This window comes from Pelobates fuscus, chromosome 2 (genome assembly GCF_036172605.1).
Source record: "Pelobates fuscus isolate aPelFus1 chromosome 2, aPelFus1.pri, whole genome shotgun sequence".
NCBI lineage: Eukaryota > Metazoa > Chordata > Amphibia > Anura > Pelobatidae > Pelobates > Pelobates fuscus.
In genome coordinates this window covers 357,358,810-357,368,809 of record NC_086318.1, presented here as the reverse complement: position 1 = coordinate 357,368,809, position 10,000 = coordinate 357,358,810, and the positions used below count along the sequence as shown (strand labels likewise).

The 10,000-nt window shown below is 36.5% G+C and overlaps 1 protein-coding gene across 1 annotated transcript in view; it reads right to left on the bottom strand.

Annotated features, from left to right (window-relative positions):
- Positions 1–466: 466 nt before the first annotated feature.
- HEATR1 (HEAT repeat containing 1) overlaps positions 467–10,000 on the bottom strand; it is a 48,455-nt gene continuing 38,921 nt past the window's right edge. The window contains exons 33-44 of the mRNA XM_063443648.1: positions 9,841–9,964; positions 8,571–8,711; positions 7,288–7,580; positions 6,386–6,536; positions 5,060–5,218; positions 4,542–4,679; positions 4,049–4,153; positions 3,798–3,966; positions 3,111–3,265; positions 2,653–2,811; positions 2,109–2,217; positions 467–1,712 (exon numbers count right to left, since the gene is read on the bottom strand). Coding sequence (XP_063299718.1) covers positions 1,624–1,712; positions 2,109–2,217; positions 2,653–2,811; positions 3,111–3,265; positions 3,798–3,966; positions 4,049–4,153; positions 4,542–4,679; positions 5,060–5,218; positions 6,386–6,536; positions 7,288–7,580; positions 8,571–8,711; positions 9,841–9,964 — 1,792 coding nt within the window. The 3' untranslated portion in view covers positions 467–1,623. The remainder of the gene's footprint in view (positions 1,713–2,108; positions 2,218–2,652; positions 2,812–3,110; positions 3,266–3,797; positions 3,967–4,048; positions 4,154–4,541; positions 4,680–5,059; positions 5,219–6,385; positions 6,537–7,287; positions 7,581–8,570; positions 8,712–9,840; positions 9,965–10,000) is intronic.

The window sequence follows — 10,000 nt, the reverse complement described above, 5'->3', positions numbered from 1 at the left end:
GGTGCATTATGGTTATTAAGTTTGATAATGGAACAATTTACATCACATATTTATTTAACACGGGATAAGCTAAGACAACATTTTGACGTCTGAAAGCAAAGAAAAGATAAAAGCACTAGGGCTATTTCTCTTTTAATATAAAGAGTTTAAAACAATAACAGGTTTCCGAAAAACATTTCATTTGTATACCAACACTGCCCTCTTCTGGATAGATAGTTTATCTTCACAACTTCAATGTGCTTGCTCACCGTGTGGATTTTGCTTACTAGCAGATAGCAGATGCCAATAAGGACATTAGGATCAATGAACACCAAGTTAAAATCGCGTATACTAGTTCTATACTAATCCATTTAAACTTTTTTCAAAGACAGAGTAAGAGAAAAGACACATACAGCAGAATTTGTCAAAAATAATAATCCATTGCTAAATATAAAAAATGTAGACAAATGCTCAAGCTGGAATTTTGGGATTTTTTTTTATTTATTCCACTATTTTGCAAATCCGGTTTTCAAGTTACCTTTAATCACCGTTTAATGATTAGATCACCATCTCAGTACTCCTTAAGAGAGTTTCTTGGAACCCTCCCATAAGCTCTCAGGGAAACCATAATTGTTTAGATGCCATCTGCTTACATGTTAAACCCCTTCATACACATGTCCTTCCTGTTAGCTCCTTCATACAGGGTATACAATATAACAAATTAGAGAATATCTTCATAATATCTGCTAATCTTAAATTGTTGTACGAAAAAGCCCTTTTTAAACTATAAAGAATGGGAATTCAATCATTTACAAAAACCCACATAATCATGCATGTACAAAGTTTAAAGAGCGAAAAAAATCTCTATGAATCTTATAATCTTTCAAATTCATATTCGAATCAAAAGTAAAGCGTAACATCTATACACACACACAGTATAAGTGTGCGGTTGATGCTCTACTTTTCCTAGCAAATACTCCCAGATCCCAGGTGAAGCCAAACATCGGGTGAAATCCTAATGGCAACATTTTGCCAAAAATATAGCTGACTGCAGAATTTCCCAGGTTAGACAGCCACTGTTTGACTATTTCAGCCTTAATTTGGGGATTTAGACTTCAATTCACTTGATATTGGAATTTAGTTATTAATCCCAAACTTATAAATGAGGTTAACCTCACTCAGGATTTCCTGCACAAGCATTGAAGGATCCCATAGTTTTTTTTGCATGCCTCAGGGATGTTTGGACGCCAGCGCCGTTATTACCGAAAACTGGAAAATGTTTGGACTTCAAAGTGAATTTAAGTTTGTAGGCCAAAATGGCTTAACCAAAAACTGAGCGGAATTTTCCAGTGTTGCTTCAAATTTGAAATAACCTTCCTGAAAATTCCCACTTTCACAGAGGAGTTTGTAAACTGTCCACTTTTGGGGGGGAAGAAATATTAAATTGAGATTTTAAGTTCTGCACTTCTTTCAGGCATTCATTTAACTGACAGAAATTGGGGAAAAACTTCAAGTCTAATGTACAAAATATCGATATAAACAAAATTCCATATGAACATCATGAAAACGAACTATTCAATTATGTTCTAACAGCTTGTGTGTGAATTTGTGTTGTAGGTTGTCTTTCGTCGTCTTATTCTTCACTTAGAAATAGCTCTGAAGTGATTCTCCCAAAATAGTTTCAAGATGCTTGATTGTCTTCTGGCACTGATGTTCTACCTCTTCCTCTTCATCTACAAAGAAACACATGTTCAGGCATTGCGTTCAAATTCAATACAGTTAAAAACGAGTGCATCAATATTTGACGAGTATTTTAGGATTTCTTCACGACCTCTAAATGCCATGATTGTTTTCCTAAAGCATAGCGGAGTGTGTTTTTTTTTTATATATATATATATATATATATATATATTTTACATCACATGGTTCATTTATGAAGCCCATATTAACCATGGAGATTTGGGCATAAATTTACATATGGTTACCCACAACTGCAAGCATGGGGTGAACCGAGATAACGCACGCAGGAGGAGAGAATTCCATTGGATTGTAAACCATTAAAATATCAGGTTTGAAAGCATGAAATGCCCAATACAATAATGGACAGAATGTTCTGCATGAAGCTTCACCTTCCATGAGTTCTGCCAGGAAAGGGATTGTTTCTGGGAGCAGCACCATGTAGTTCTCTCTTAGCTTTTCAACAAGGTCGACCAACGCCAGCAATGCTGCAAATCGAACCTAACCACAGGGAGGAGAAAATATTACATTATATCGTCTTTCATAGAAAAATGTAATTCGCTGATGCTGGCATCACTGCTGGAACTTGAACTATACTGAATATGAATGATCACAAAAAAAAAAAGAAAAGAAAAGATAAAAATAATAGCCTCCAAAACATTTCAATAATAACAAGTGTATTCGGTTACGAATTAAGGAATAATGCACAGTTAACTAAAAACTAGGGTTGGCAATCAGCAGGAACATTCCATTGGGTTCTTCTTTTCAAACCCTGTTTCCAGCACCACTTGATTAACCCCTTAAGGACCAAACTTCTGGAATAAAAGGGAATCATGACATGTCACACATGTCATGTGTCCTTAAGGGGTTAACCTTTCTAACCAAGATTGCATTTTACATTGTGAATGCTGAGCTTTCATACAGTGATTTACTAACCTTGGGAGAGGAGTGGCGCATCTTCAGAAGTATCTGATAGTTGAGAGGTTTCCACAGTGAGTCATCCGCCATTGCAACAGAGAACTGAGCTATACAGGGGACCAGACAACCACTCACTCTTGCTTGGAATTTCTCATCTCCTCCAAGTGTGTTTTCAAGCTAAATAAGAGGGAAAAGTATGCATAATAGGGATTACGGCATGTATTTTACAGATCATCTTGCAAGGATGAATTGAAAGAGGTTAACTGTCATCAGCTGTAATTGAATAGTCGAGCAGTCAAAATCGTTTTATATATATTTGGATGCAAATCCAAAATACAACAAGGAAAGAACACAATTAGCATTCAGATTGAAAAGTGCTGGACAGAATTTATTAAAATTGACTATGCTCCCCCAGTCCTAAAATACGGATTAGCTGGATTGTGTACATGGAGTTATCCAAAGAGAAAGAGGCATACCTGATCAACCAGAGGCATCATTAATACTTCTGCTCTTTCCTTGCTCACAAAACGCTGGGTATCATACAAGAAGATTTTGTGCAAACAGTTTAAGACGAACTCCAGGATTAAGCCGCTTTTCTCAACATTGTTGACTGTATTGAAAAATGCTTTATCTGGTGAGAAAATTAATACACCGTTATAATAAGAGAAGTAAGAATGCAGTTTACCAACTCCAAAATTAATTATTTTGAACCAAGTTTTTATTTACCGAATAGTGTGCTTTTCAATAAAGTGATAGAATGAAAATTGTATACTACTGCATTTAAAAAAAAAAAAAATTCCCATGCCTTGCGGAGTGCTGTAATATTCCATATAGGCATTGAGGTTTTTGTGCAGATAAAAAAGTATTCTGCACTATTGATCGGTTAAACAGCGGCTATTTGTCTTGAATAATTTAAGTTAAAAGATTTTAACAGATACTAGCTAAAAATATTACATTGAAAAACATTTATTACAAAATGCATAAATAAAATAAAAATAAATAAAAATCTCGGACTTGCTGGGGCTGGTCATTTATAGAGAACTCTTGAAATAGGCATACTCCATGAAAAATAATAAATCAATGTATAAATGTATAAAATACTCCATTTAAGCTGACAAATAAGTGAGACTAATTTTATTTTACTTGTTATTTAACAGACCTACCAGTTTTAACTGCATTTGTTTGATTTAGAATTTCAGCAAATGGTTTCACAAGATGACCAGCAAACAAAGTAAATAGTCCCTTCAGCTTGTCTGCAATGCAGTCCGACAAACGGCAGAATGTTATTAGCCTGTCATTTGAACAGCCTTCTGTCTTGGACCAATCAAATAGCTGCAAGTAAAGAGGAACATGTTATTTACTTGCAAACAGCAGATTTACTAGCTATCAAAGTATATCATGACACAAGTCTTACCTTGAAGAAGAGTGGTCTGAATGTCACCTCAGAAAGCTTCATCACCATGTTGATTAGACAGTCAATGATATGGCCTTCAGTGTGGCCCACGAGTTCGAGATCGTCCTGTAGAGAAGAGGTTATAAAGTTGTAGGATAGGAAACAATAGTACAGCAGTGACGAATCCTATGTACATCATATATCTCTCAGCAGTGAGTTGACTTTTGCCATTCCAACTGCATTCAAATGAATTCCTTGATATAGAGCTGTGATGGCTATCCTTGACCCTACATACATTTCTATTTAAACTTTCCATTTACACAGAAGAATATGGATTTATGTAACTCGATCAAACGAAAGCGCAAACATATGCCTTAACATAGATAGCCATTGCTGGTGCACCGTCAAATACATAATGTTGCATTGTCTTGAACCTTACACTTCTATCTTTCTGTGGTGCATTTGTACAAGGTTTCCAAACTGGACAGAGTAACGAATGATAATGAAATAGTACCTGACTATGCTCTGTGCGGTAATCCAGAGCCTTCATGAAGAACGTGGTGAGCTCCGACTGGTGAGAAGTCAGCTGCTGCTTGTCCATTACGGCAATATGTTCGCGCAGAATATCCATCAGCGAGCCCAAGTATTTATGCTGCACATAGCAAAACACAAGAAATACTTATATTGGAAAATAGAAAACACAGAACCAAAAACCAGACCGGCTCCTGACAGCTTACAGCTTACCCTGTTACCACCATCTATCCTTTCAGATACAGCACTGACATCATTTATGCATTGTATTCAAATGTGTGCATTAAAAGGTCAGCTTCTCAGGTGCCCTTGAAAAAGACTCAGACCTTGACCATGTGCCAAAATGATAAGATACACATAATGTAAGATTTACAGGGACTGTACCCTTAAACTTGAGAATTCACCTAAAAGTATGCATCTCACAAGTTAAATTCTGTATTGATAATTAACTGACACTATTTTTTTTATATCAAATAAATCAAAAAACAGAGGGAATATCACCTGCTGGGTGTCGGCGATATGGCAGTAGGACTTATTGACTGCAGGGAGAACAACCCTTGCTGGAAGCTTGGTCGCGAAAGTAGTTTTTAGTGTGGTCACTCTTGCAGATAGCGGAGATGTTGGTCCAACTTTACTGGCAATCCTGTCAAGCCGAGCAACCTGAATGCAAAATCAAAAAATTATTAAAATAAAGTCATGAGTCATGTTAGTTCATGAGCACAAAGCTTATTTGCAGAACATGAGGAAAACCGTGAGTAGAATGTAATCCAGGGATGACCAGCAGGTGACTCCACAACATGTAAGGCTAAAAACACCCATGATACCCTGACAGAGTTTAGGGTGGCAATGCAGCATGGGAGCGCTACTTCCTCAGGAGGTGGAATGTTACCTTTGGCACACCTTGCGGCAAATAGAAGATCAGCCATTTTCTATTTCTAAATTCAGGAGAGGCATTATGAGTGCATTGGGAGGCTTGTTTACTTCATTTATAACAGTACCGGCCAAATGAGCACAGCTTCTCTTTCAATTAGAGATTGAATCTCTCTCCATTATATATATGTATATATTTATTATGTACACAGATACATTCACACACAGAATATGGAAATAGAGTTTAAATTCATTTAGTGCTACATAAAAGTCATGTATCTTCCATTTGGGAAATGGTTATTTATAAGCGAACATATGTTTGTCACTAATGGGAAGCAATGCCCTTAAGTATAAATAATGTTCTTCTTTCAATAGGTGATTGTTACAAAGCCTGCAGCCTTGAACACGCCATGTTAATGCTTTCTGTTGCATGTTAATGAAGAAGGGAAAATTTTTTTTAAAAAATGCTAGAAAAACAATCCTTTGGTTTATGGGTAAACGTGTATAGTTTATTTACTGGAATATACCGCTTTAATCACGTTTAGGAAAATGTTTATGTAATCTAAAATGAAAAAAAAAAAGCAATGTCTAGCTTTATTTTCCTGTAGGTAGATGTATCCCATGTGTTTACAACAAAACCCATTTTGAATAAACATGTTTGCTTCAACATTTTAACTTATTTAACCTAGCAGGCTTCTATGGCCTGCTAAGGAAGAGAAAGATGTTTTAACCCATTAGTTGGATATGAACAGAAAAGCAATACATACAACATATGCACATTCGTAAAAGCTGTTTTTTTCTTTGTTTGTTTCCCAGCACATTTATCAAGTTTTATTAAGTTTGTGAGATTTACTTTCCAGATTATACATCAGTCAAGCACATTCCTTCTATTCCCTTCCTGTCACAGTTATAGAATGTATAGAAACATGTGAACAATGTTTAACTATCCATACTTGCCTGCATTAAGCAGTCCTGTAGGTACGGACTGAGGAAGTGTGGCAAGGTGTCAACTACTTTCTGTAGTGCAGTCACTGTGCTCAGCAAGTGAATCTCGCTACTGAGAAGCTCCTTCTTGTCCTTTAGCGTGGTTAATAGTGTTGGCATCAATCTGCAATAAAGACGGCAAAGAATTTACAGAATAAGTAGGAATGAACATGTGCACACATCTAATGTCTGGGATATCAGAATGGCGCTACTAGTGCTCTTGTCAATCATCAAAGACTGAACCAAGTCAATTATTATTTCTGTTTGTTCCCTTATTATTCAACAGGTATACCCTTACCCCCTATAATAAAGGACAAGGTAGAGGACAGTAAAATGTAGATGCAATCCTAGGGGGACCATTGTTCTACCTCTATTCCTCCACTCCTCCACATAGATTATAGCGGCCTCCATGAAGATATTTAATGCATGTATATGTGGAGGTCTTTATGCTGAAAGTAAGGTACAAACGCTGCTGGTCGGCAAGAAGCCAAGATTAAGGCACTTTTTTTTTTTTTTTGCAACTACATAGATATGAAAGTGTTTAAAGGGCCACGATTACACTTTCTTACTAGGGTTCGCCAAAAGAGAAACAATAGTAATAATAATATTAACAAAGCTCAGAACATAAGCAATTATATTAATGATACAAAATAAAATAAAAAACTTAACATAAACTTATAAAAAAGGACCACAAATAAAAACGCTGGCTATATTTATTACGTTTGGACAGATTGTGGGTTTAATTGCACCCTTTATTTGCCCCCGTGAAGGTCTGCATTTTTTATTTAGTGATCTATCTGGACTTTAAATCCATATAGGAAAATGGAAAGTTCAAATAAAGGAGTGTTGTCTACAGACAGCCTGGTGGAAATTACCTGGGAAGCTGCGGAATTGCTAGAGCCTTTATGGTGCTGGTGATTTCAGCAATGCACAAAAGTGCACTGCCCATCACATTCCTCTCCTCTTTGCTATCTGGAGCGATGAGGTCCACAGCAGCATTTAGTACTGGAACAAACACCTCTGGCCTCTGAAAGCCAAAGCATTTGCACAGCAACTTCAAGCTGTACAGGGCTGTTTGTCTGTTGATCGCCTGCTCTTCTTCCTCTACGTTTGGTTTGCGACGTACAATGGAAAGAAGGTCTTGAATGAGACCCAGTAGCAATTCAACCTATAAGAGGACAGACATTAATATATCAGGTACCAGAATTGTTAAAATCATACAAAAGAAAAACAAATAGAATTTACATAAAGAAGACTGATAAAAAATAAAAATAAAAACATTAAAAAAATCATACCATGCACACAACAATTACAGAATAGTAAAAAAAAAAAAAAAAAAAAAAAAGCACACAAGTAAGAAACTTATTTATCCATGCGTGTTTACTAAACTTTTCTATAAAACAAAAGATGTAATGAAGAATTGAAATGCATTACCCAAACTTTTTTTAAGTTTATATTAAAGATTTAGGGAGTGACATTACAATTCAGTTGAGACCAAGCTCAGAAACGGCTCACGATGCAAATGAGCAGGAATAGAACGCTGTTTTAATTTCTCCTCTCCTCTGTATGATTATAGCAATGGCCAAGTATTCCTAATAAGGATATTGCTAAAACTGGACTAGTGTTGGTAGTTTAAGAGATGTTGATACATATACTGTACAAACCATCTACCTGCTTTCGTGCTCCCTTTAAATCTGTGTTAGCATTTTATTTTCAGTTTGGATCTTAAAATAGAAGCTATAAAAAACACACTGTTTGGCAGAATCTATCAGTTCACAGATATACCGTGTAATAAAAACAACAGAATACTCCGTTGTGGAGGAGCAGCATATAACCTTCCATGTAAAAAAGATAGAGAAATCCCTAATAAAAAATAACAACTACAAGTCACAGGAGAAGAGGTATGACAAGGCTAAGTAACATTGATGATCATAGCCCTTTAGCAGGGCTTAAAATGTGTAGTCTTATACTACTAGTCAAGCCTAAAAATTTACTTGCCACTGGAAGCCACAGCATATCCTCCAGGGGTGAATTTCTACTCGGCAGAGTTCAATTTTCACTTACCAATGGCTCCTAGCAAGTGGAAATTTTGAGCCTGGCCTATAGAGTTCTAAATACTTCTGGCAAAAAAAGGCTTTTAGACAAATTTGATTCTTACCTGTTCGCTCTGCCATTGTGTTCGGTGCTGTAACTTGCTATTCAAGAGATCCATAGCTTTACGCCTTACCGATGGCAACTGATTGGACATCAGCCCTCGTATAACTGGGATAAATGTTTCAGTAGGCAGCAAAGCATTGACCTTTTGAGAACAAAATCATATGAAAAATAAATAACACAAACCATTAACTGGACTAAATCCAAACAGAAAGAAGTAAATAGAAATTGAAAAAAATATACAATTGAACAACAAAATAAATCATTTTAAAAAGTTCTACATCAGAGAAACAGAAAAAAGACCACATAAAGAAAAACAGAAAACAAATTGAAGGTAAACATTTGGCACTGGTTGGTCATTGCTGCCGCCCAGGAGTAATGGGAGTCTGAGCGCAGGACTTATAGTTGTGTACTGGTTGGTCTTAAAAGCCTATGCTTTTAATGGTATTAATGAGGTTATTTATTTATTATTATTTAAAGGAAAACCATATAAGATGTTCTTTTATTTCATTTTTGACTGCATGTACCTTGGAAGAGTAACCACGTAGAGTCACAGCTAAACTCCGCTATCATGACGAAGGAGCTCAGATATCTAGAAACCCGTAGAAGTACAGGACATTTTCCTGCTATAGCAGCAATGACTTGTGGGTACCTCCTCCTTTCACAACAGAAAGGACAGGAAATATAACTTGGACTTGAACATTAATAATACTGCCCACTCTTTATCCGTCATTCTTCTTTCCTGTCCTTCGATAGCCCACTAGTTTTTTTTTTGTTAAACCTCTTGTCCCTGACGACCTAGAAAGCAACCTATAAAGAGGTGAGTCCCTGGGTGTATCCTTTAGGTGACAGTGGTCTCACAGTCTCATACTGAGAAGATGACAACAGTTCAAGGGTGTACAAGAAAGCCCCTAGTTTAAGCCTGTTAGTGTGATAAATCTCCATTGTCAGTGCGACCCAGACCTGAAGCAGTTCCTCTGCATCTATCCTAGCTATTTTGGATTGTTTATTTCCATCTCTGGTAAGCATGTCCGCCTGTTTTAGATTGCTGATAGTATATGTTACGCGTTTTTTTATTGTTTTGCTATTTCTGCCTTAAATACTTCAGTCGTTGCTTCTTCTGAACCCACTTTATGGTCAATCGCATTGGTAGAGCTAAAAAGGTGATGGGTAACATCATCAGCTGCAATACTCCATGCAAATAAAAGGGGAACATAACAGGCCCTGACAATTATTCATTATGGCTCTGACCATGCTGAAAAACAAGAACTCACCTTATCCAACATCTCATAGGACTTATTGAGAAGAGCTCGCCAGAACTTTGCAGTGGGTTTGTCTGCATTGCTTTCCACTGAACCAGCAATCAAATGGATATAATGGAGGACATCTTCCAGTAACCTGCGCAGAGATCAAATAAAACCAACATTTTAACTC